The sequence below is a fragment of the Sapajus apella genome, unplaced genomic scaffold (genome assembly GCF_009761245.1).
Source record: "Sapajus apella isolate SASKATOON/1434 unplaced genomic scaffold, GSC_monkey_1.0 scaffold2, whole genome shotgun sequence".
NCBI classification, from domain to species: Eukaryota; Metazoa; Chordata; class Mammalia; order Primates; family Cebidae; genus Sapajus; species Sapajus apella.
In genome coordinates, this window is record NW_022436942.1 from 29,785,177 (window position 1) to 29,812,894 (window position 27,718).

General features: G+C 39.7%; 1 protein-coding gene across 3 annotated transcripts in view; it reads right to left on the reverse strand.

Annotated features, from left to right (window-relative positions):
* The window catches only part of PTPRB (protein tyrosine phosphatase receptor type B), a 119,014-nt gene that overhangs the window by 41,956 nt on the left and 49,340 nt on the right, over positions 1-27,718 (reverse strand). For all 3 annotated transcript variants that reach the window (XM_032295666.1, XM_032295665.1, XM_032295667.1), the window contains 10 exons: positions 27,174-27,437; positions 24,891-25,160; positions 21,951-22,211; positions 17,682-17,948; positions 13,715-13,978; positions 9,466-9,729; positions 8,672-8,935; positions 7,174-7,437; positions 4,244-4,513; positions 721-984 (listed from right to left, as the gene is read on the reverse strand). In XM_032295666.1, the coding sequence (XP_032151557.1) occupies positions 721-984; positions 4,244-4,513; positions 7,174-7,437; positions 8,672-8,935; positions 9,466-9,729; positions 13,715-13,978; positions 17,682-17,948; positions 21,951-22,211; positions 24,891-25,160; positions 27,174-27,437 (2,652 nt within the window). The remainder of the gene's footprint in view (positions 1-720; positions 985-4,243; positions 4,514-7,173; positions 7,438-8,671; positions 8,936-9,465; positions 9,730-13,714; positions 13,979-17,681; positions 17,949-21,950; positions 22,212-24,890; positions 25,161-27,173; positions 27,438-27,718) is intronic.

The following is a 27,718-nucleotide window of genomic DNA, read 5'->3' on the forward strand; positions in this document are numbered from 1 at the left end:
ATCTTGGCTCACCGCAACCTCCGCCTCCTGGGTTCAGGCAATTCTCCAGCCTCAGCCTCCTGAGTAGCTGGGATTACAGGCACGTGCCACCATGCCCAGCTAATTTTTTGTATTTTTGGTAGAGACGGGGTTTCACCATGTTGACCAGGATGGTCTCGATCTCTTGACCTCGTGATCCACCCGCCTCGGCCTCCCAAAGTGCTGGGATTACAGGCGTGAGCCACCACGCCCGGCCAATTCTGTCTCTTATTTGCAGCCCAGAGAGACATCTCTCACTTTCCTGGAACTCCGTGTTTTCATTTCATCTCATGCTGTTTCCAGTTCACAGCAGTCACTGCCTGTTTGTGGAATTTGTGTTTGCCCTTCTCTAGTGCTGGTCTCCTCTCCATCTATTTCTTGTTAGAAAGCTTGAATTAAACTACAATGGGTCACAACCCTCTTGTCAGTTTGATGGCAAGAGGAGGAACTGCATTCATTTTTTATCAAACCCTAGGAAGTAAACAAGTGGAGGCAAAACAGCAGAAGCCATTGCAAAAACTGGCCACAAATTATTCACACATAATCAAAGGTGTGGTTTAGTGTCAAACAGCCTGAAAGTCACAAATTGCATATAAAGCCACATCCTGAATAGAATAGGAATCTACAGACCAACCAAGGAAAAGCCAGTGAATACCCAGACAATTCCCCCGCTATCCATTACTGGATGGCTCTTGGTCTTACCTGTTCTACCAAATATGAAAGACTCATTAGACAGCTCCCCGCTGTGAGTTACAATCACCATTTTGTACATTCTGCCTTGTAGCAAGTTCTGGAAAGAGAAGCTCTGGACTTGCGGGTCAACTTGCGCTCTCTCCTGGAGATTCCCATCTGGGTTGTACAAAAAGATGTTGTACCAGCTGAGCTCCCCCTCTGAGGCGGTCCAGCGGAAGGACAGGTGCCTGGTGGAGTTCTCTGTGATCCTCAGGTCCGTGACAGCTGCTGGGACTGGAAAAGGCGAGGAGCAAGAGAATGAGGGAGGGAAATGCAGTGAGGAGAAGAGAGCAGGTGGGAAAGAAAGGGAAAAGCAAACAGAAAGAGGGAGTTGTATTCTGTTGGAAACAGAAACAATAGGAAAAGCCAAAAGCATTTTACAAAAAGCTTCATGTTAGAATTTTGCAGCCCCTTTTGGACTTCCGTGCTACCTCTTGGCAAGGTCAAGTGCTGCTAGAAACTGCCTCCTTGCAAACTGCTGGCACAGATGCTGCCCGATTCCTCAGAAGGCTTAAGATGCCAGTAGAAACAGAACAGGACATCTGTCTTGATTTCACATGAGTTCTCTTCTTCCACCCCAAATGCTCTTTCTCAGGCTCTCTTTGCTTTCTCCTCTCCTTTTGCCAGGCCCTTACAAGTTGTTATTTCCCATGGATGCATCCTTTCCTTCCTTCATATTCTACAGCACTAGCTGAGCAATCAGTCTCATTCAATTTATGGCTTTAACTAGCATTCTGGTCCAGATCTTCTTATGTCCAGCTCACTTCTCTTCTGAACTCAAGTCCGTATTTCCAAATGCCTGTGGCCCCTTCTCTCTGCAAGTCATTCAGATATCTCAAACTCAATACACAACTGGACTCTGGGTTTTTGCTTGCCCTCTCTCCTCCTGCTTCTTTTATCTCAATTAATGGCATCCTCTTCTACCGGACATCCCAGGTAGAAACTCTGGAATCTTCTCTTCCTTTTTCTATAATCTACTCAGCCCCTAAGTGCCACCTCAGCCAATGCAAAAATATTTCTTACTATATCCACTATTCTTCACCAGGGCCCCTGCATTCATTCAGCTATTGGTCCTTATCATCCTGTGACTGCAGTCACATCATGACCCCCATACCTGTTTAGCTGCATCCCCTACTCTCATTCTCGCTCACTCTGTTCCAGCCATATGGGCCTCTTTACTGTTCCTCTAGCAGGTCAGACACACACCCACTCTGGGTCTTTGCCTTGCCATTAGTTCCACTTAGAAATATGCAAATATTTGCATGACTTTCTCATTTGTTTCAGATTTAAACTCAAATGTCACTGCCTCAATGAAGTCTTTGGGGACTGTGCTATCTAAAATTGTAAGCCCTGGCTGGGCATGGCGGCTCATGCCTATAATCTCAACACAGGGAGGCTGAGAAGGGCGGGTCATCTGAGGTCAGGAGTTCAAGACCAGCTTGGCCAACATAGTGAAACCCCGTCTCTACTAAAAATACAAAAATTAGCCAGATGTGGTGGTGCGCACCTGTAGTCCCCGCTACTCTACTCGGGAGGCTGAGGCAGGAGAATTGCTTGATTCCAGGAGGTAGAAGTTGTGGTGAGCCGAGATTGCACCACTGCACTCCAGCTTGGGCAACAGAGGGAGACTCTGTCTCAAAAAACGAAAAAAAATGTAAGCCCCTTGACCAGGTGTGGTGGCTCACACCTGTAATTCCAACACTTTGGGAGGCTGAGGCAGGTGGATCTCTTGAGCCTAGGAGTGTGAGACCAGCCTAGGCAACATGGAGAAACCCTGTCTCTGCAAGAAAATACGAAAATTAGCTGGGCATGGTGGTTCATGCCTGAAGTCCCAACTACTTCGGAGGTTGAGATGGCAGGTTCATTTGAGACCAGGAGGCAGAGGTTGCAGGGAACTGAGATTGTGCCAATACACTCCAGCTTGGGTGCCAGAGCCAGACTCTGTCTCCAAAAATAAAAAATAATAAATAGATAAAATTACAAGCCCCAACTCTTGCTATCCTACTTTCCTGATTTAATTTCCTTCTTAGTCTTTATTACCAGCCAACCTCCTATATCTTTTACTTAGTTTATTGACTTTCTTTCTCACTAGATTATAAGCAAAATGACCACGGGAAATTTTTTATTCACTTCTGTATACCCAGCAGTTAGAACAGTGCCTAACCTATAGTAGCTACTCAATAATAAATGAATTAATAGGTGGATCTCACCTCCGATTCATTTCTACTCAAATGATTCCCCCATGAGCTTTGATTTCTCTTTCTAAAGGTACAACTTTTTATTAAAACAGTTACTGTCTGGCTAAAAAATTTGCATTGTTTACAGGATAAAGAAAGTCTCCTGAGGAAGACTACCAGGTACCCTCTACTTTGGCTCTAATCGGGCTTTCAGCCTCACCTTTCCATCATGCAACACACATTTCAGCCACCCACAACTTCTCCTTTCTCCTGTTTATACCTCCTGGGCTTTACACAGGACAGGCTATCTGTACAACGTGTTCTACCTTCTCTCCATATGGAGAATCCTTCATGACAGTACTGAAATGTCACTTTTATGAAGATCTCCCAATTCCACCTGACCTTCATGCTTCCCTGAATGCTGGATATCCCTCTCCTATATGTACTTTTTATCACAATGAATTGCCATTACTTGTCCATGTGTCTGTCTTGTCAGTCACCTCGTTAAAGGATGAGAAGTATGCCTGATTCATTTTTCTGTCCCTGTCAGCATAACCATTCCTGCCTTCTGATCTACGTACTTAATAAATAAGTAATCAATCAATTAGGCCAATGTGGTTGTCTGAATAATGACCCCAAAGATGTCCATGTCATAATCCCCAGAACCTGTGAATATGTTACCTTCTGTGGCAAAAAGGGCTTTGTAGATGTGATTAAGTTAAGGATCTTGAGATGAAGGAATTATCCTGGATTGTCCGTGTGGTGACCAAGGTAATCACAAGAGTCCTTAAAAGATGGGAGAGGGAGGCAGGAGAGCAGAGAAAGAGATGTGAAGTCACAGGCAGAGATGGGAGCAATGCCATTGTTGGAGGGTAACATAAGCCAAGGAATGTGGGCAGCCTCAGAAGCTGAAAAAGGCAAGGAGTGGATTCTCCCCCTAACGTCTCTACAAGAAACACAGCCCTGATGTCTTGATATCAGTCCCCCCAAAACAATTTTCAGATTCTAACCTTCAGGACTAGAAAATAATAAATTTGGGTTGTTTTAAGCCATTAAGATTGTGACAGTTTATTACAGCAGCAATAGGAAGCTAACAGCGCCAATATTAATGAAAAATCAGAATCAGAGTGTGGTGGGCTGAATCCTGTGTGCATAGGGCAACTCACATGGAAGTGGTAAATTAGGGTGAATGTTCCCAGCATGTCAAGAGATAGATATCGTCTCCCAATCTTGCTTCATCCCTCTCACCCTATGGTTTTTACACAATAGTAGACACTGGCAATATGTGATACAGAACATTATGCTGTGCTCATTACCTGTTCGGCCTTCAGTCTGGGCTTGCTTGCTAAAGAGGCCTCCACTGACAGTGAGGATCTGTATCTTGTATTTCTTGCCTGGTGTTAGATCTTCAAATTTGTGTTGCTTAGTGGTGGCTGGCTCTGACGTGTTGCGCAGAAGGATTCCGTTATCATTTAGAAGCAGGATATCGTACCTTTCTGCCACACCGGCAGCTTTTTGCCAACTTACTATTAAGGAATGACTGCTGTATGCATTGTCTGCAATTACTCCTTGGACAGATGCTGGAACTGCAGAGAGACAAGTGGAGCAACAAAATACATGTTCTATCACTTAGGGTAAAGTAATCAATTGAGAAAAACTCCTGAATCAACTGCAGGTAGAAGATGATGCATTTGCTTTATTCGTGTGGCATTGACACTTTCTGTGTGCCCTTATGGAGATAAGAAGAGAAAGGACTTTTTTGACTTAACTTATCTCTACAACTACTTTGATTTTCCATTTTTTTCTCTGAATTTAAATAGGAGCTCAAAGTTAAACAGACAGAAGTTAGTGAAAATGACCCTGATAAATATGCAGACTGGTGCATACCCATGAATCTAGAAAGTGAAGAATGCGGAACAAGTTCATATTCAGTGAATGTGGGTTTGACAGCTGGATTATCTTGTTTGGACTTTTATTGGTAACATTAACTAAGGTCAAAACTTCAAGCCTTGACTTTAGCAGTAGTATATGCTAGTACGTGCACTATAGCTCCATGTGAAAGCAAAATAGTACTCTTTGCTATTATAATATTTTCTGTCCTAGGTTCATTTCTTTTCTCATTCTACATAATCTTAGATTTTATCCATGGCCGTGGTTTGAAGTGTCACCCATAAGGTGACAGACAGCTCCCAAATTTAAACTTTCAGTTCAGAAGTTTCTCCTGCTTTTACAAATTACATCTTTCCCTGAATGTACCACAGACACCCAACACTCAAGACGTCCAAATGGACTCCTCATCTCGCTCCCGCAGTGTTCCCATTGTCTTCTGTTCCTATCTTTTGGTTCAAGTCAGAAACTTCAGTTCTCACTCTCACCCTTGTACACATAATCAAATACGAGCTTTATTTCTGTATCCTAAATCTTCTCTCTCCTGAATCTAGCCACTCTGTGTTCTGCCACTACCTCAGGACCTATCACATCCTTTAGCAAGTATAGACGGGACCTTACATTATTGCAACTGCCCCTTGCGTCCTTACCTCCTACTCTATCAATCTGCACACTCTGTCTAGCATATTTTCATAGCACTCCCATGCTGATGGCCCTACAGTGGCTCTCCATAATTCTAAAACACCTTCACTGGCAAACAAAGCTCTTTGTGATTTGGTCTATCTACCTACCCTGCCACATGGCTCACATTTTTCATTTTAGTATACTTTCATTTTTTATACTTTTACTAGAGATGGGGTTTTGTCACATTGCCCAGGCGGGTCTCGAGCTCCTGGACTCAAGCAATCCACCCACCCGGTCTCTCAAAGTGCTGGGATTACAGGCATGAGCCACCCTGCCCAGCCTTTATTCTACTATGTTAAATAAGGTGTAGGTCCCCAAATATGCCATCCTTTCTCTCACCTCCAGGGCTTTGTTTTTTCTATTGGAACCAAGTCAACTTATACACTTCACCTGGATGACTTCTTAGTATTTCTTTATTTCCTCCTGAAAGCCTTCCCTGACTTTTCTTGTTTGCTCCTCTAACATTCCATAACCACTTTTATCTTGGCATTTATCATGTTGTACTGTCATTGCCTTTTTACTTTTCTATCTCCTTCTTGAGGTCAGCAGCTCTGCCTTGCGACTGAATGCCCACTTTCGAACACAGGGTTTGTTACAGGGTTAAAGATATGCAGATATAGGTATAAACACAGATATGAAATAGAAGCATAGCAGGGCATGGTATAGAAGTCTCAGGCCCCACAACTAAATAAATGGTCATGAGAATAGGAGACATCTAAGAAGTATTGTGTCACAGTGGAGAGGGCATGAGGTTTGGGGCCAGACAGACCTAGACTTAAATTATAGCTTTAGGTCTTATTATATGTACCCTTGATACTGTTTCATAAGCTTTCTGAGCTGTACTTACCTCATCTGTAAGCGGACTAGAGTGTGACTAGAGATCATTTTAAAGCCTGGTATATGGCAGGTGCTTGCAGCTTATTTGTCTTTCAAAAATAATACATGAATAGTGATATTGATGTAAACAGATATATTATTCATTCGATATTTGTTTTTTTAGCTCTGCTGCGTGAAGTAGATGACACAAATGTGCACTCTTTCTTAAAAGGTAGAGCTTTTGAAAAATGCATAATTATAGAAGTCTCCTTATTAAAATTTATGTATATATTTATTTATTAAGACAGGGTCTCACTCCAATCGCCCAGGCTGGGGTGCAGTGGCACGATCACAGCTCACTGCAGCCTTGATCTCCCCGGCTCAGGTGATTCTCCCACCTCAGCCTCCTGAGCAGCTGGGACTACAGGTGTGCGCCACCATGCAAGGCTAATTTTTTGTATTTTTAGTACAAACAGGGTTTAGCTATGTTGCCCAGTCTAGTCTAGAACTCCTGAACTCAAGCAATCTACCTGCCTTGGCCTTCCAGGGTGTTGGGATTACAGGTGTGAGCCACCATGCCCAGCCTGCTTGTTAAAATTTAAAATTTTATTGTCCTTTAGCAAGTATAAAAATGTGTGCAAATAATTAGACTTCTGATTCCCTTTCATTTGTTTTGAAAATCTCTCTTAAGAGAAAGATGCAAAGAAAAAAATAAGAAAGGCTCTTGAAACCACATTGAATTGCACAAACTTAGGTGGTTTTAAATTTTGATTTGTGAATAGCTGAGCCCATTCGCAGTCCCATTTTGGAGAACCAAGAGGCATTCTGCAATCTAGCCCTTCTCCAGGTGGATGCTCACCTGTCCGTCCAACCACATTTATCTGATTCTTCAGGGACCCACTGACTGAGGCAATCATGATCTGGTACTCCTCCCCGGCCTCCAGTCTGTGGAACGTGTGCGCAAAGATATGCTTGGGGACGGTCTGAGAGTCAACCTTCTGACTGTGCCTGAATGCTGACACCGTGTAGGAATCGACATCTCCCCCACCAGGAGTCCAGTTCACCGTCAGACTATCTGTGGCTCCATTGGGAGAAATGCGAATATTTTTGACAGCGCTAGGAACTAGAAAAGAAAACAAATTTAAAAGTCATCACTTGGAGATTGAACTGTTGAAATTTGAAATTTTTAACCAGAGTTTTGAATGCTTCTGATGTTCTGGCCCCCAGTGAAAGAACTCACGTGAAAAAGAAAGTAACAATTTGCCACTTTTGTCTGATTTTTCTGTGTGAACTGAAGTTGATGGGGAAAAGCTTAGGGGGAAGTCAAGCCGGTGAGTGGAAATGAAGAATACTAATTATACAGCAAGAGGCCGGTTAGGGTGCCTTGGTCCAAGTTTTGGTTTTCTCACTCACTAGCTGAGGGACTACAGGCAGATTATGTAACATCTGTAAATTTCAGTTTCTTCATCAGGAAAAACAGCAGTGATGATACAGTAACCAACCCACAGAGTTCTAAAGCTGAAGATTCCTTCTCTTTCTCTCTCTCTTTCTCTTTCTCCTTCCTTCCCTTCCTTCCTTCCCTCCCTCCCTTTTTACTTTCCCTTTCTTTTCCTTCCTCCCTTCCTTTCCTTCCTTTCCCTCCCTCCCTCCCTCCTTCCCTCCTTCCATTCTCTCTCTCTCTTCTTCTTTTTCTTTTTTGCTAGTGTCTCACTCTGTTGCCCAGGCTAGAGTGCAGTGGTGTGATTACGGCTCACTGCAGCCTATACTTCCTGGGCTTAGGTGATCATTCCACCTAGGCCTTCCCAGTAGCTGGGTCTACAGGCACGCACCACCGTGCCTGGCTAATTTTTTGTATTTTTTTTGTAGAGATGGGATTTTGTCATGTTGCCCAGGCTGTGCTTGAACTCCTGGGCTCAAGCTATCCTCCTGCCTCGGCCTCCCAAAGCATTGTGAAGATTAAACGAGATGCAGACATAAAGTGCTTTGCTGTGGGTCTGGTTCATGGTGAACTGTCAGTACACGTTAACTACTAAGGAACATTCCTAATAGAGTCCTAAAGAGGTGAGACCCAAGTAACACTTAATTCTTAATCTGTTGGCCTCACAAGCACCAGCTAATCATGTCAGTTCATTGCTATTTCTCTGAAAGCGCCCTCCAACCCCACACTCTCTAATGACATCATACTTTATTTCTGTTCATCTTGCTTGGACAACATCATTGTTACTATCAAGATAACTTTGCCCCTTCTCGCCATCTCCTTTTTACCCCTCTGAATCCTCGATCAAAATGCCCGGACTACCCAAAAGTTAAATACACCACTGTATCTATTCAGGTTCAATAACAATATTTCACATTACCTGTGAAGCCCTCAATGAAGGCTGACTGCTGTACATCTCCACTAATCGTCAAGACAAGAATTTTGTATTGGCGCCCTGGTGTTAGGGAAGTAAATCGATACTCGGTTGCAGTATTTACAAGGTGGAAAGGAGGAAATACTTTCATGTCATTGAAGAGCAGCTGGATCTCATACTGGTCGACATCCCCATTAGCTCTTGACCAAGTCACGTGCAAATCCTCAGTGCTCCTATTCCGCAATGTTAGATCCTTAACAGGCTCTGGAACTAGAGAGAAAAATGAGAAGACATTTCAGGAATGGAACAGATCAGAGTTTACCTACATGATAATTCATGAATCACATTCAAGGAACTGACAACACCTCCCTTCTCCAAAAAACCCACTAGCACTACTCATGGATAATTAAACAAGAAAAGTTGGAAGCAACTATTAAAATTGTGATTTTTTTTTCCTGACATAAATGTTTTATGATCAGCGTTGGTAGAATGTAATTATAAAATGAGTTATGATCTCAATAATAAGATAAAACAAGAAGTTGAGAATTTAAATGCCATGATGCAGGAAGACAGGGAAGAAACATGGGACATTTAGCTTTCTTGTCCCCTCACTATGTTTGCTTTTGTCTACCAATAAATATTTTGTAATTATAAGCTATGGCTTGGCTGAATGTTAGCGCCAAGTGAGACTTACTGAGAATGTAATGTACTAACCAAAAAGTAGAAAAAATTCAAGGTTCAGATAAATTGCTCAGAGACTTCCAAGTCCAACCATCAGATTTTGCAATCGTTCCACTTACTTGTTCTCCCATTCCCTTGTTCACTGGCTTCATATAGTCCACTTTTTGTAGTAACAGTGACACTGTACAGCCGTCCAGGGACGAGCTGAACAAATACACATTCGTTTTCTGACTTGGAAATGCTTTTGGTTTGAATGAAGTTGTCTTTGTTTTTAATGGTGACATCATAGTGATCAAAGTCTCCAGTGGCATGCACCCAGGAGACCCTTAAATAGTCACTCCTGGCCGAGTTGCTCACACTGACTCCCTGGACTTTGTCAGGCACTGAAAAGGAAACAGAGAACGACTAAATATTTATTGATTCTGAGTAATTGATCACAGATCACAACCTGGGACAATAAAAAAAAAGAGAGTAGATTATTATTGTATGTATTTAAAAGAAAAATCTTAGATCTTAAATCACAAATTTCTGGAGGGGAAAGATTGTTACACTACTTGGAGTGATTAAATGGATCTTTTAAATGAAGCTGATGAACTCATTCTAAGCCTGCTGTTTGCCTGCACAAAATGTCAGGTATAAGATGGAACATTAAACATGATAGCTGATGATTAATATGAGTGATGGTAAATTATATTGATAATTCCAGCATACATTGATGACTCAAAAGTTACTAAGAAGAATACAAACAATCCAAAAAAGAAAAATGAGGCTAGGCGCAGTGGCTCACACTTGTAATCCTAACACTTTGGAAGGCCAAGGTGGGCAGATCACTTGAGGTCAGCAGTTCGAGACCAGCCTGGCCAAAATGGTGGAACCCCATCTCTACTGAAAAATACAAAAATTAGCTGGGTGTGGTGGTGCACACCTGTAGCTCCAGCTACTCAGGAGGCTAAGATGGGGGAATTACTTGAACCCGGGAGGCGCAGGCTGCAGTGAGCCGAGACCATGTCGTGCTCCTGCACTTCAGCCTGGGTGACGGGGCAAGACTCCGTTTCAAAAAAAAGGAAAAAGGAAAATGGAAGAAGAAACACATATGGTTAATTAAATAATAAATGAAGAGATTTTCCACATCATTGGTGATCAAAGAAATGCAAGTCAAAACCACAGTGAAATACAGTTTTATATCCATTTGACTGGCAAAATTAAAAAACCCAATAAAAATCAAGTGTGGAAGAATATGTACAGGAGACTGGATAATGAATATATACATATACACACACACACACACACACACACAGAGTGAAATATTATAGTTATAAATATGTATATATTTATATTACTATAATATAAATTAATAGTTATAATTAATTTCTTAACTCAAAACACAAAAATGTGGATTTTTTGCCCTTAACATCAAAACACAAAATATGGATGAATCTTATCTATGTAATAAGTAAAACATCTAAGACCCTAAGAAATTAAATACTGCATTAAAAATACCTTTTAAAATAATGTTAAAATGACAAAAACCTTAAAAACCCATAATTTTAGGCCTGTATATAAATCCTTGCAAGATGGAAAGCAAGGGAGAGATGAACACAGGAGTCAAGATGCTGGCTACCTTTGAGTGAATTCATGAGGTGGGGACCGCATATTTTGATGAAGGCTATTGTCAAGGTCCTAGCTTGTATTTTAGGTAGTGGTTGGTTTCTTGTATATATGTTAAATTATTAAAAATTACGAATTAGATGCCTAAAAAGTAAAGGTGGCAACTGACGCATGGTTTCTTGAACCAAGAATTATAATTAATACAGTTTTGTGCATGTCAGGTTCTAATATATAAACAAACCATTCCGTGTATCTGTGGTCCCCTCCCCAACCAATAAATAAATACATGCATGTTATTAGGGACACTGTAGAATAAGGCAATTCTGTATTTAGAGCATTTAAGGAGATTTCATTTTTCCACTTGGGTCTGAATATTAATTCAACAGTAGGCCACAGATTCTTTACTATTTCACTATGACTGGACATTATAAATATTACTGAGCAGGAGCACTGCAGAAAGGCATGAACTCAGATCCAGGGTACTAAACTCTTATCCCAATGCTAGCATGTCCTCTAGGCCTGTGCAGCCTCCCTCTGTATTTGATATATGTTAAGGGCTTTCTGCTCTGACCACATGCCAACCCTGTGTCCATTTTTCTCCTCTACTTTTTCTCGAATCATGAAATTATCCAGGAATTTCAGTATTTCGGCACAGAAGCTCCATTTTTCATATGCTCCTCACACCTACAAGTTCCATTAGCATCCTTTTTGCATTGTGTTTACTGATTAGCTTTTGGAATATATCTTACCACAGATAATGGAGAAAGGGCAGATATGCTTTCTCCAAGATATTTACCTAAACCCAATTAGAATACAGTCATCACAGAGTTAAGGAGAGGAAATTATGAAGTGACATTTTATGCATGGGCTAAGAAAAGTCAATGATCCAGGCAATTTGCTGAAGGCAAAGCCACTATTACAGGAAGAAAAACCGGGCTGAATATCATGTTAAGTCAATAAGGAGCTCTCCAGGAGGAATAGGGGGTAATTTGTAGAGACTTGCCTCACTACCAGTGAGATAACGTAATACAGAATTAGAACTATTGGTATTTTCACCCAAAATATAGAAGAAGAGCATCAGAAATGGAAAAGGGCATTAAGATAACCAGCCAATATCATCAAGACAACAACTCAGACATGACTCTCCAGTTAAACCGATTTGTCGGGGGCAATAATTTGCCTCCATTAGTTATGCACCAAGTCCAAGTTCATGCTGATTAAGGCATAGAGGATGTGCCAAATAAAGAATCACTGTTCTTGCATTTAGAAGCAATCTCAGCAAAAGGCTTTGCAATATTAAAGTCATACGAATAGGAAATCATCATGAATTAACATCGATAGGAAACAAGGGGTTGATAGTTAGGTAGCACATCCTTTAATTTCTGGTGATTTTTTAGGCTCTAAGGTGATCAATATGAGACCCTGACATAAGACTGCTTTGTGAATAGAAATCTACTTTTCAGATGTAAGTCATTATCATGATTGTCAGTGTAATTGGACTTAAAATTATTTCAGGGTAGGGATAATCTCTTTGTATCCCTGACTAGTGCTCTCGGATACAGCATGATGGAATGGACACAGCACTGGAGCTAGGCCGAGCTCTGCTACTGGTCAGCCCTGCAACCTTGGAGAAGCCACACTCCTTCTGTGGGACTTTCTTTATCCAAATGAGGAGATAGGATTAGATCATTCCAAGGACCCCTTCAATGCCAGCATCCTGTAACAATATAAATCAGAGGTTCTTGGCTTTTTGGGGGTCACAGAAACCATGAGAATCTGATAAAAGCCATGGACTCTTTCTTCTCAAAGGTTCTGACTCTTTCCTCAGCAACCTCATAAACAATTTCAGGGGTTACTACATTCCTAAAGTCTCCCGTGAACCATGGACTCCCATGTGGAACCCTTGATCTAAGTGATTTCTTATTATTCCTTCACCAGATATTTACTGAGTGCCGACTACGCCCCAGGCCCTTTGCCAGGTAATAGGACAAGGACAATTGTTGGAGAACCTCATGGAAAAACTAGCATTTTAAAATACAAAACCAACCCACAGCTCAGTAGGACTCATGTGACAATGTACTGATGCCAACCTGAAGCAGAAATCCTCAGGTATAAACTCCAGGAAGCATAATTATATTGGGAAATGGTAGCTATTTAAATTTAATTATTTTCAGCACATAGGACTGAACACTCATTTCCTTTGCTACGATTTTTGCTCCCCAGCCCTAGAACTATAAAGGTTCACATTTTCACCTCGTGTGAAAAGGGATGAACAGTGGTTTTGATCAACAGACATTTCAGGAAGGATTTTAGGATGGAGCGCTTCGTAGGCACTGGAGTCATTCAGAACTGGGTTTAAAATCTGAAACATACTGGCTGTTTAACAAGGTAAACAGTTGGGCAAGTTACCTGACCTCCTTGAACCTTGGTTTCCTGGTCTGTAAAGTGGGAATAATAACAATGGCCACCTCAATAAGGAGTTCATAAGGATTAGTTAACATTTATAAAGCCAGGCCCTAGCAACCCAAAGTACTCCATAAACAGGAATACTTTTTACGCTATTTGAATATAATATAAATTCTAGTCACAAAGGGTCTGCTCACACAGGAATTTTTTCGATTAAAATACAAAGACTCCATAACAGTTCCGTGATCTCAAGAGCCTTTCATCCCATCATCACATAATTGTTACAGCTCTGTGGTGCCCTGAGCCACATGTGAATTGGTTCTTACAGAGCACTGAACCTTCATACAGCCTTACCTGTCCGCTCTTGGCTGAAGGAGTGATTTTCGTACTTGCCACTCCTTGTAGTTATGGTCACAGTGTAGAGGCGGCCTGGGGTGAGGGAGCTGAAGGAACATTCTCTGACAGACTTGGCGATGACAAGGGACTGAACCACCTTGCTGTCATGAGACAGTGTCACCTCATAGTTATCCACATCTCCGGGCGCCGGCAGCCAGGAAACGCTGAGGTAGTCATTACGCCCGGAATTGTTCACTGTTACTCCACTCACACTGGAAGGGACTGTGATTTTGAAAGGTGGGGGGGATTCAAAAAGAAAAACACAGTCAAAAGTTTGAGTCATCTATTGCAATCAGCACAAACCATGGACTCAGGAGATTTAATCTGATTACGTAAGAGGTCAAGGAAGTATGAGGATTTAGCTTCTGGAAGCTGAGTGCTCTTACATCAGAAGGCTAACCAAAATAAAAATATCAGGAGGCCTTTGGGATGCCTTGTAAATATAAGGATGCCACGACTACATTTTTATGGGGATGCTGTTTGTAAAAGCATTTCAAGTGGAGGCATCTTTATAGAATATTTCAGAAGGTTCCCTGTAAGAAAGGGAACAAATATTTCAACCATCCAAATGAACCAACTTGAACCAAACTTACCAATAAAGCAAAAATGTTTGAGGAGAAAGGGGAAGAATACGATGGCTTTTCTAAAGACCTTAAACTAGGATAACTTCAATCTCCTTGCGATGAGGTTATTTATTCCCGGGAAGTCTAACAGCTAACACAACCAGAGGGAATGCTTTCTCTTTGCAAAGTGTTTCCTGCCCTCTAGTGGTAAGAAATCAGCTTAAAAATCTATCTTGGAAGTAAGAAGTCTGGAAGCTGGACCAAGGGCAGAGAGAACTATTATGGCAATAATGGCTTTTCTGATGTCAACTGTAATCATTTGCTTATATCAATTGGAGATTAGTATCACAAATGTTTACTGAAAACCTACTAGTTGCCAGGCACACAAAAATGAAAAACGCACGAATCTCTTCAACAAGCTCTCTGGCTGGATGTATCGTCAGCAAATTAGTAATTGCAGTATTGAGTATAAGTTGAACCACATATCAGAATTAAATTATAATTCAGTACCATTAAATAGTACTGCCATAAATGAATATAGGGTAAAATACTACAATATACATGAACTGCAGTGCTGTTTTCATCATTACTTGATTAACAGTTTCATATGATTTTTCAATATCAGAACATCACTTATAATAGGCAGGATTTGGCTAGACAAATTCTGAGAATCCTCCTAATGTAATATGCTCTGACGTTATGAATTAAGCCCCAAAGTATACCTTATACTTAAAAGCACTTATCCATCACTAAAAGTTATAAACTGCATTCTACTGAACAACTCTGCTAATGCTGATGTACATATATGGACATTTCCTAGATGTAAAGTTGAACTTTTAGCCAAAAGATTTATATATTAGTTCATCTTTTCCTTCCTTCCCTCCTTTTCTATCCTTCTTCCTTTTTTCTTTTCTTTCCTTCCTTCCTCCCTCCAACCATCCACACATTCCTTGGTTTCTCTAAAAAGCAACTCATTACGCTTGTTTTTAAAAACTGCTGGAAATATCTGCAACTACTAACATTGTTTTAGAAAGGATACAATTATCAAAAGTTTTGTCAGAAATGTGATTCACATGTTTAAGAAAAAATAGATACAAAATTTGTTTTTCCTTTAGGATGAGCATTTTCTCAGATAAGAATCAGATTCATTAAGTATATCTAATATCTTTAATTTTAAATATTCTGCCATCTTACCTGGGCTAGGAGGGTTTATTTACAAGTTTCAACTCTATGGAAACAGGTGAAATATAAGAATATCTTTCAAAATTATGTCAGTATTGACCAATATTTCAGCAATTTGAAGAGATGATAAGGATTATCAAGGCCTTAGCTACTGAATTCTTTACAACTGACTGAGCAAGAAATTTACTAAAAGAGGCACCTTTCAAAATCCCTGTTACTGTGCTTCTTTGTACAGGAGTCTTCCATTTTCCTCCTTTATCATGATCATGTGCACTCCTTGTGTGTTTGCGTAAAATAACTTATGCTCGTATTTATTCATATTTGGTTCCCTCAAAATTTGATGACCATTCTTCAAAGAATTTCTTGTCTCTTTTTTGAATGCTTCTATCATATAACATGGGTCAGATACTTGTACCTTTATTCTAATTAAAATATAGGTGCAAAAATAATTATGTGTTCCACTTATTTAAAGTGTCCGGTTATTTCAAGAGGTAGCACAGACTATTTTAGTAGCTTACAACAAGTTGAACAATCCTTGTGGTATTTAAAATGAGAATCAACCTGTGTGGCAGAATATGGTTCACCAACCATTTCGCAGCTAGACTACATTTCTCAGGCTCCCAGGCAGTTAGATGTAGCCATGTAAGTGTTCTGGCCAGCGGAATGTGGGTGGAAGTGAAATGTCTACTCCCAAGACTGATGATCTGTGCTCCTCCCCCATCTTCATTCTCTGGAGAAAGGAGGAGAGCTCTGAGGACCTACAGCAAAGAAGAGCCACCGACAGGAGACTGGATTCCTGAATTGCTACTTGGAAAAGAATCAACCAATAGAGACATCCAGTCATGAACACCAACATTATATCTGTCTAAGCAGGAATTAAATCAGTCTAATGTGATTGATACAACTGCCACTGGGAAGTGAATGCAAGGTCCTCCTCCACTCCTCTCCTCAGTTTCTTATTATTTCTCCTTCCCTACTTTGACATCCAGGGTAGGGGTGAATTATTGTGCATGGATTAAAACACAGAAGCTTAGGGAGATACGTCAATGGCAGAGCTAGGACCAAAACCTAGGCCTCCTGATTTCCAAGCTAAGCTTTTCAGCCCCCTTCCCCCAGGTATGCTACACCAATGGATGGTGCCAAGAGCTATTAAAAGAAAGAAAAGAAAATATCAGGGAGAAAGATGCAGGTGACAGTGTCAGCTGTCATAGAATGAGGGAAATGGGCGTACACCAGTGAATTTCTACCAGACTATGAAACATCTTCTCGGTAACTTTGCTGTTCTTCTGGGAGAGTCAATGAAGTTAATGTCCTCTGGGTTCATTAAGTAGGTGAGATTCATGATTTTGGAAAGAGATGCATCTATGATGCCTGCAGCTGATATTCAGAATCTGAGTGTTGAGGATGAAAGAGATGCCTGAAATTCAACTTATAATAATTATATAAAATTAAGTAGGCACCGTCACTAATAATTATCAGAGCTTCTATTGGGTTTACGTAATTTATTTTTCTTTCTAAGAAACTGGAACATAAATTTTATATATCATATATATTAATTTTTATGTTCTTTTATTTTATTATGCAGAAAATTCTATCTCCTTTGGTGCCATGGCTCCCTGACACACATGACCATATGACACTTATTTGTTTACTTAGCTTTCTAAAGGGAGCGCTTAAGGGTAAAAAAAATTGTTTAGATGGCATATAGTATTAGGCACTTATTAATGTTGCTTATGAAAATATATGAGACCTGAAAATTAGACCAGCTCCACTTCTGACCATATTAATTAGAGATCATTTTCTTTTATGTCTTGAAAACTGAGAAAAGAAAAGAGTAAAAGCTGTTTTCTTTGGAAGGTTTGTTTTGTTTTTTATCTCATTACTTATTTACTTAACTGGGACATAAACATGTCAAAGGAAATCAGCTGAATAAGGGGATAAGCCTAGGCATCAAGTGAGGAGTTCTGACATGTTTATTGGAGATGTTAAAAAATTCAGAATTTATTCTCTCTTGCCATCACCCATCTCCCAACTTCTATTCCATACCTACTGAGTGGCACTGAAATTTAGCTTTTAGGAAGGCCAGGGATGAGTCTGATTTTTGGATGTTTCTATAATATTCTGACTGGGGCCTTATGTATTCAGATCTTAGTAAGTCACAGACACATAGCTCCACTTACCTGTTCTTCCCTCCACCACCACTTGTCGGGAAGAGATGCCTCCACTCACTGTTGTTACCACCACGGAGTACAGGCTGCCGGACTTGAGAGAGTGGAAGCTGTATCTGCTGGTCTCACTGGAGATGCTTTCGTTTTTAATGACCACATTTTCATGGATCAGTAAGACCTGGTAAAAATCTGCATCTCCCTGAGCCTGGGTCCAGTTCGTAAATAGACTACTGGTCATCCCTTGGTTGGCCACATGCAAGTCAGTCACTTGGGCGGGCACTAAAACAGTAGACAGGAGACAAAACAAATGACACTTAGTCGCCTTAAGAAAGTGTAAGAAAAATGAGTCAAAAAATGGAGACAGACTTGAAAGTGCTAAAAATAATTTTTGTGTTGTTGCTATAGACTCTCAGTTCTATTTCCTGTGGCAGATGGAGAACTACTCCTCTAGAGAGGCTCTACTACTTTGAAAAAGATGCTTATATAGAGAATCAAAATGATTTAAGATCCAATGGACAAACAACCCTATTTTAAACTTGGCAAAATAGTTGAACAAAAACTTCCCCAAAGAATATAAATGTAAGACAAATAAGCTTGTGAAAGGATTCTTAAAGCCATTAGACATCAGTAAAAGTCAAATTAGGCTGGACTGGTGGCTCATGCCTGCAATCCCAGCACTTTGGGAGGTTGAGTAGGGCGGATCATGAGGTCAAGAGTTCAAGACCTTCTGGCCAACATGATGAAACCCTGTCTTTACTAAAAATAAAAAATTAGCTGGGTGTGGTGGCATGCGCCTGTAGTCCGAGCTACTTGAGAGGCTGAGGCAGGAGAATCAATTGAAACCTGGAGGCGGAGGTTGCAGTGAGCCAAGATCACACCACTGCACTCCAGCCTGGCGACAGAGCAAGACTCATCTCAAAAAAAAAAAAAAAAAAAAAAAAAAGAAAGAAAAAAAAAGAAAAAAGGAAGAAAAGAAAAAAAGAAAAAGGCAAATTGAAACCACATGAAATACTATTATCTTGTTATAATGGCTATTCCATTAGAATGGTTAAATCTTAAAACAAATAAACTGTTAATATCATGTACTACATGCTGAGAATGTGGAGGAAGTAGAAATCTCATACATTGCTGGTGGGAATGCAAAATTTTACAAACACTTTGGAAAGCAGTCTGGCAGTTTTCTACACAGTTAAACATGCCTTTACCGTATGATCGAGCAAGATGGGTGGTGGGGATGACAAAAATGGCCTTAGGTCTAAAACAATGCCTTGGACTTCCATTTCTGGCAGTGTGATAATCTAGATACCATGAAAATCCTTCCAACAAATACAACTATGCATATTGGATAAAATATGAAAATGTAAATGAATGACTTGTCAGGAATGTAAGTGATTCTCAAAGGCCAAAAAATAAAGGATAGAGAGATAATTGGATCATGAAGCAAACTTGTGTTGAGAGTACCTTTCAAACACAAATTTAAGCTTTGATTTTATAGCATTGCAGGATATTGGAGAAAGGAGGTAAAGTGTAGATTTTTCCAGGCTGAAGAAACTCATAGGTGACCTTGCATAACATTGGAAAGGCTACAATCTAAGTATAAGTGAAAAAAATATTCCTTCTTTACTCCCCATACAGCCTCAGCCTTCTTAATACTGGATGGAGAAAATGATTTCCTCTTAGAATTCATAAACTTAAGATAGTTTCAATGTGTTTGTAACCTGAATTTATAAAACCCAGATGATCAAAAAACCTCAAGTTGACAGTTTAGATTGAAGTAAGTCTGATTTGATAGTAGTCTCGTGCACCTGAAAGAATCAAATGAAAAGAAAATTCTTTCTGTAACTCACCTTCAAACATGGCCTTAAATAGTTTTCACAGAATAAAATTCTAGGGAAAATCAGCTTATAGTTAAAAAAAAATCACATACATTTAAAGAAATAAAGTACCATTTAAAAAAGGCAGGAAAATCAAAAGACAACAGGACTTAACTCCTGAAGATTTCAGCTAGTATCAGACCTAGGATGGAAAGTAAACATTGTTAATTTGCATATAGTAATGCAGGAAAGGAATGAAAATATAACTAAAGAGCAACAGAGCACAACATAAATTTGAAAGAGAGCCAAAGAGAATGCTTAAAGTGAAGAACAATTAAAATTTAAAACACAGTAGGTAGATTTTAAGACAGATTAGACAGAGCTGAAGAAAGAATTAATGAAATGAATCAAAAAGATGAGAAAATTACCTATACTGTAGTTAAGAGAGAAAACACATGGAAAATATGAAATATATTGGTGTGTTTGTATATGTGTGTTCTAGAATACCAGAATATAATGGGGCAGGGGGATGGAGAAAAGGCAAGAGGAAATATCGGAGAGTTAATAGCTGAGAATTTCCAGGACTATAGAAAGACACTAAACTGGAAAGTACAGAAATACCAATAAATCTTAAGCAGGTGAAACAAAAAGATATATATCTACACCTTGATTACTATTGTGAAACAATTCTGAACACCAAAGGCAAAAAGTAGGTCCTAAAGGCTGTCATAGCAAACAGACTTATAGAGAAATAAAATTAGACTGAGAGCTGACTTTTCAGCAACAACAATAAATGCAAGAAAGAGTAGAATAATATCTTCTATGTGCTGAGAGTGAATAACTTTAAACACAGAGTTGGAACTTAAGGAAAATATCTTTCAAGACTGAGAGCTATATAAAGATGACAGCTATAGAAAAATATGCCCAGCAAAAACAAAATTTGAGAGAGTTTGTCCCTAGAAGCTGTCAATGAAGAAATTTGAATAACATTCTCCAGGATAAAGGAAAATAATCACAGATAAAACATCTCAGATGTAGGAAGAAAAAAATGAGGAAAAAAAAGGTAATAAATCGGTAGGTAATTCTAAAAAGATGTTGACTATATAAAGCAATAATTATGTTTTTTGTGGGATCAAAAAAGGAGAGAAAAATAAGATACAGAACAATAGTACATACATCAAAAAAGAAAATCATTTTTTGTTGTTTTTGCTTTTGAGACAGGGTCTCACTTTATCACCCAGGCTGGCATGCAGTGACATGATCTTGGCTAACTGCAACCTCTACCTCCTGGGTTCAAGCGATTCTCCTGCCTCAGCCTCCGAAGTAGCTGGGGTTATAGGTATATGCCATCACTCCCAGCTAATTTTTGTAATTTTAGTAGACAGTGTCTTTTCATGTTGGCCAGGCTGGTCTTGAATTTCCCGCCACAAGATCAACTCTTCTCAACCTCCCCAAGTGCTGGAATTACAGGTGTGAGCCACTGCATCCAGCTAAAAAGGGAAATCTTGATGTTTTTGCTTCCAATTACACTGAAAAAATGAGAGCAATTAGAAGATAACTGCTCACCCTACAACTATCCACCTATTGGCATCTGTGCCCACATATTCTCTTGGCTTTGTGTCCCCACCCAAATCTCATCTTGGATTGTAATCCCCATGCTCATCCCCTGCTTAGCATGCCATACCATTGGTTGGGTAAAGAAAAAAAGAAAAAAAAAAAAAAGGTGCCTGCTTCACCTTCACCTTCTACCATGATTGTAAGTTTCCTGAGGCCTCCCCAGCCATGTAGAACTGTGAGTCCATTAAACTTCTTTCCTTTATAAATTACTCAGTCTTGGGTAGTATCTTTATAGCAGTGTGAAAACAGACTAATATTCCAGCTGACACTGAGGTTAGATTGCCCATGCTCCTTTCTAAAGCCAATTCCTTCACTTGCGCTCTAGATCCCAATACCTCTTGCCTACTTATGGAATAACTGCAGCAATTCTTCCCTCTTACTTTATATCATCATCATTCACCTTCTGCATCTTCCAGATCATTCCCTCCAACATAAAACATGCTGTTATTTCTTCTACCCTTAAAAAAATCATCCTCCTTTCAACCATACTTCTTCTTGTAGATGCTGCCCTATTTCTCTGTTCTCCTTTGCAGCAAAACTCCTTGGAAGGGTAGTTCTTTACTCTTTTTCAAGTTTAGCAAAATAAATTCAAGCAAAGTAAAAAGAAGGAACTAATAAAGATAAGAACTGAAATTGGTAAAATAGAAAACAAACACAATAGAAGGATCCGTAAAACAATGCCCAGCACATAAATGGCACTTAATGAATACTTGTAAATTGCATGTTAATGAATACTTGTAAATGGCATGTTTTTAACATTTTAAATATGTTAATGAATACTTGTAAATTGCGTGTTAAATTAAATAGCAGACAGAACACTTTAAAATGTAAAATTCATAAAGGTTAATACCTGTTCTTCCTTTTACTGAAGAAGAATTTTTTAAGTCTCCACTAATACTGGTGACCGTAGCCATGTATTTTCGTCCAGGCACCAAGTCAGTAAAAGTGAATTCTTTGGCATCTTTGGAGAGTGACTTGTGGATGAGTAAGAGGTCTCTGTCGGCTAGGGAGATGATGTATTTCTCCCATTCTGCTACAGGGGTCTGCCACATGATGCTCAGTGAGGTTTCATTGGCATGTTTGACACGAAGCTGGAAGACAGCCAGGGGGACTGAGGAAAAAGCAATGGAAACTTGGGTTATTGATAGACAGACACATTCATAGGGTACACTTTTGAGAGCTCTTCTCTTACCCCCTTAAGAGTGTTTCAGTTCAACATTTTTTAAATGAATGCCTCTGAGCATTAAAACAAAATCTTACCACAAAAACTTTGTTAACGTAACGTTACCAGAAATAAAGACTCGATTGGAAAACGTTTTGCTAGAAGAGTCATTGATTTTTGACTACCTAATACTTTATTAGAGTTTATCTTTTTATATGAATTCTGTAATACAAAAGTATTTATTCCAATCTTGTCATTCAAAAAATCACTAAGTTCCTGTTTGAGTATTTAGGTGGAGTTAGGAGTATCTGTTATCCCCATAGGTCGGGGAGACCAAGTGCAACTTTCCCTCATTTCTGAGGTGCGGGACACCGATGTGTTCAAGGAAGGGAGAGTTGGCTGGCAAATAACAATAACATCAAATTGAGGACTTGTCTTATACAAAGAATCAAAACTGATTCCTTTAAAAGGTTTTAATATTACAATTTCTAGGAGACATTGTTATGAATAAAGTGTTGGTTGGGCACAGTGGCTCATGCCTGTAATCTCAGCACTTTGGGAGGCCAAGACGGGTGGATCCCTTGAGGTCAGGAGTTCGAGACCACCCTGGCCAATACGGCAAAACCCCATCTCTTCTAAGAATATAAAAATTAGCCAGGCATTGTGGCTTGCTCCTGTAGTCCCAACTACTTGGGAGGCTGAGGCATGAGAATTGCTTGAACCTGGGAGGTGGAGGCTGCAGTGAGTTGAGATTGTGTCACTGCACACCAGCCTTGGCTACACAGCTAGATTCCATCTCAAATAAATAAACAAATAAATAAACTCTTGGTGCCTTAAATTATGAAAGAATCAAGTATGAAAAATTTTATTGTAAATTTTGCATCCATAAATTTTCTAAATATCCACCCTAATTGAGTCCCTAACTCTGCATCTTCCTTCTTCAGTATAGAGAAATAATTTAATTATTTACATTGAGGGCTACTTCAGGCTACCTGAATAAGGTAAACTGGAGGTACAGTTTAAGAAAGGTTTGGTCCAGGTGCAGTGGTTCACGCCAGTAATCTCAGCACTTTGGGAGGTCAAAGCGGGTGGATCACCTGAGGTCAGGAGTTTGAGACCAGCCTGGTCAATATGGTGAAAACCCAACTCTACTAAAAATACAAAATTAGTCAGGCACATGCATGTGATCCTAGCTGCTTGGGAGGCTGAGATAGAATAATCACTTGAACCTGGGAGGTAGAGGCTGTAGTGAGCCAAGATTGTGCCATTGCACTCCAATCTGGGCAACAAGAGCAACTCTGTCTCAAACAAAATAAAAGAGAGAAAAGAAAAAGAAAAGTTTGGCCTGGCGTAGTGGCTCATGCCTGTGATCCTAGCACTTTGGGAGACCAAAGTGGGTGGATTTCTTGGGGCTAGGAGTTTGAGACCAGCCTGGCCAACATGGTAAACCCCCATCACTACTAAAAATAAAATAATTAGCTGAGCATGGTGGCACTTGCCTGTAATCCCAGATACTTGGGAGGCTGAGGCATGAAAATTGCTTGAACCTGGAAGGCAGAGGCTGCAGTGAGTCGAGATTGTACCACTGCACTCCAGCCTAGGCCAGGGAGACAGAGTAAGAATCTGTCTCAAAAAATAAAAATAAAAAATAAAAATAAAATAAAAGTTCTCCTGAGAATTATGCTGACATACTGAGAGCCTCTAATGTTCATCTTACATTTCCAAGTTATTTGAGATGAGTGATAAAATACTGGAGACGACACAGATGCTTTTCCTGTGAAATACTAAAAGTAGCCTTAGTTTAAGCTGCTGTAGGTCTTTGATCATCATCCAGTGGATATCAATATTTGGAAGATGAGGAGATTACTGCAAGACACAGTTGGCAAGCTAAGTGGGTGTCATGATCCTTTTCTTTGATATTCTTCTAAGAAGAACATTGAATCCATGTAGTTATTTCCTTATTATCAGGCAAACTAAGAAAGAAGGTATTTGAATTTTACTCTAAGTATGGAGTATTTCACATTACAAAGATTACCAAAAAAATATTGAACTTGGAAGTGCAACTCTGTTATTTGACAATATGAGTACAAGTATTTGACAGTATGAGGATACTGAAACATGAGTCTTGGTACTCTTACTGTCACGATTGTATTGCAATGCTTTTGGCAAGTCATAACCTCTTTGAACCTGTTTTCTCATTCCAGTATCTTCATTCTTCCCTTCCCTAAAATCCAAATACATCCCTCTCCATTTTAATCACTCTTCCTTGGTACCTGAAATCCCCACATGAGTCAACATGAGGCCAAGGCAATGGTTCTGTAATGCCGATCACTAGCAAAATGTTCTTCTTTTGTGGGAAGGATTCGTCCTTATTTTCAGACTGTATCTATCCTACTCTTTTGGTGTTTAAAATGGCTTTCTTTCATGAAATAATGGAGTTACTAGTGCAAGTGACTTTTAATGTTCTAATTTGACAAATTAGGTGATAGAAACCCCATGTTAGTCTTAAAGTCCTTAATATTTCAAATTTAGTGAACACCAGGTTATGATATTGGCAGTTATGTGGGTTACTTGGGAGAGGGAACAAATTATGCTTTTATTAGTATTAACATCTTCACATTTGCCTACCTGTCCTGCCTTGGCAACGCTCTGAATTCTTCAAATTTCCGCTCTCAACAGTGACTTCCACCTCATACTGTCTTCCCGGTATAAGCCCAATGTCATCCATGACATAGTGTGTTTCTTCCTTTCCCACAGTGACGTTGAGCAGCACCACAGAATCATTGAAGAGTAGGATCCGATACTGCTCCCAGTCTCCAGTAGGGGGCGACCAGCTCACTGCAAGAGACCTCATCCAGCCATTACTGTTTGCCTCCAGGTTTGCAACTTTGTCTGGAACTAAATGATGAAATGATATCAAAAAGGAGATATTACAAACCAGAAGTAAGGATACTTATTTACTTTTCTTGGGCAGCAGTAGATAGGAGACACAATACCTGCAGTTCAAAACACTTCTATCCCATCTTGATGTCTGTGGATTGCAAAAGAGTGTTTTTCATTTCAGAGACATTTGACAAGAAATGTCTGCTAAAATCATTTTAGAAATATCAGCAATGTAATCTTCTGTTACATTGTTAATAATCTAGTAATATGTGGCATCCTTTGGAAGAGATATTGGATGACATAATCATGAGGGATTCCTCTCTTTTCTTTTCCAGCTAAAAAAATTAATGTTCTTACAAGATTAACCTCTATTTTTTTTTTTTCTTAAAAACATTCAAGGTCACCCTATGATCTACAGAATAAAATGTCAAGTCCTCTGCTTACATTTTTAGCTCTTCAAGTTCAGACCCCAAATCTTTTCAGTCTTAACTCAGACTGCTTTCTGCTGCCACCCTCGTTCCTTTCCTACTCTTGGGAAACTGGCTTTACCGGCAAGTCTGGGCTCTTCTGCCTCTGGGCCTTTGTTTATATTGTTCCCTTCACCCCAAAAGCTCTTCCCTCTTTTCCCTCCTTATTTGTCATGAACTTTACATTTTTTAGGTCCTGATTAAAGACCATTTCCATTTCCTCCAAGTTTTTTTTTTTTTTTTTTTTTTGAGACAGGGTCACACTCTGTTGGAGTGCAGTGGTGTAATCATGGCTCAACCAATCCTCCCAGCTCAGCCTCCTGAGTAGCTACGACCACAGGCATGTGTCACCAAGCCCAGCTAATTAATTTTTTTTTTTTTTTTTCTAGAAACAAGGTCTTACCATGTTGCCCAGGCTGGTCTCAAATTCCTCGGCTCAAGTGATTCACCACCTTGGCCTCCCAAAGTGCTGGGATTATAGGTGTGAATTACCATGTCCTGCTCCCATTTCCTCCAAGTTTTTACTCCTCTTATGAAAGAGAATTTTGTTCTCTTTCCTTTTTGACCATGTAGCTCTTACTTCAGATCTCTAACAGCAGAGAGAATGGACTCTGGAATCAAACAGCCTGGTTTAAATTCTAGCTCCACCACTTACTGGCTGGATGACTATGGATAAATTATTTGACCTCTTTGAATTATCTGTATAATGGTGATAATAGCAGGAAATCTCTCACAGTTTTGTTGTGACAACTAAATGAAATAATGGGTGTAAATTCTTTAGTCAGTGCCTGATACATGGAAATAGCAATACAGTCACTATTATTGAAATGTATTATTTTTATCTTTGTACACATGTGTATTCTACATCAGTGATTAAAATGGAACTTTTCTAAAGCGAGAGTTAGGCAATTTTTTTCTGTAAGGATCAGGTACTAAATATTTCAAGTTTTGCAGGACACATATGGTCTCTGTCTCATCTTTTTCTTGTTTATTTGTACAACTCTTTAAACATGTAAAAAACTCTCTTAGCTTGAGGGCTAAACAAAATCAGGCCACAGACCAGATTTGGCACCAGATGGGGTAGTTTGCTGAATCCTGCCTTAAAGGCAAGTAGCATGCCTTATTCATTTTAACAATGCCCAAAGCTTACAGTACAGTAACTCACACATATAAGGCACTGGATACATAAGTGTTTGAGGACATAAATTAATAAAATAATGTATGGAAAACATGGTTAAATGCTAACTGGTTCTCACTGTAAGAATGAATCAGAAATGTTTTATATGCTGGTATCAATGCTAATGCATTTATGCTACTTAAGTGATGTGACATGAAAAAGCATAAGACAGAAACAATACGCAGATCATTCAGAAATCCAAACTCATTTGCTTGAGTGACTCAGATAAATGGGCCATAACCCAGACACCTTCAGTTACATAGGCTCCACTTCTCAGATTGGGATAGGAGTTTTCCTGCTAACTTATTTTGTCCTATTCTAAGGTGGATCAGAGAGTGATTAGAGCAACCAAGCAAAAGCAACATTCTGGTGCCCAAGACTCACATGTTCTGCCCAGTGCCATCTTCTGAGCAGACAGTTCACCAGAGACACAGCTGACAGTAACTTGATAAAGTCGTCCGGGGGTTAACTCTTTAAAGTGAGTTTCAGTAACCCGAGGTGCTAATACTCTGGATTGCTTGATGATCCCTTTGTGAGACAGGGTGATGTTGTAGGAATCCACGTTTCCAGGAGGTCTTTGCCACTTGACTTTTAGAGAGGTCAAACTGCCATCATTTGTCACCTTCAGATTTGAGACTTCCATGGGGGCTAATTAGAAACGAACAGAAAAGAGACTTTTACTCAGAATATCTCACCAGTACTATGGCCAAATTTTGATCTGTATTTTTATTTCTGCAAGCCACACTCCTTGTTCTGGAGAAAACAAGTACTTTGAAAGGGAAGAAGTATCCTCTTCAGATGGTAAAATAAAAATAAAAATAAAAAAAATTTAAAAAGAGTCAAAAATAATGCTGTAGAACCCAAGGTAAGCCATGTGGCAAGGCCCAAATCCTGGCAAGCAGAAGCTTGGATTCTGGTTCGGACTGGGC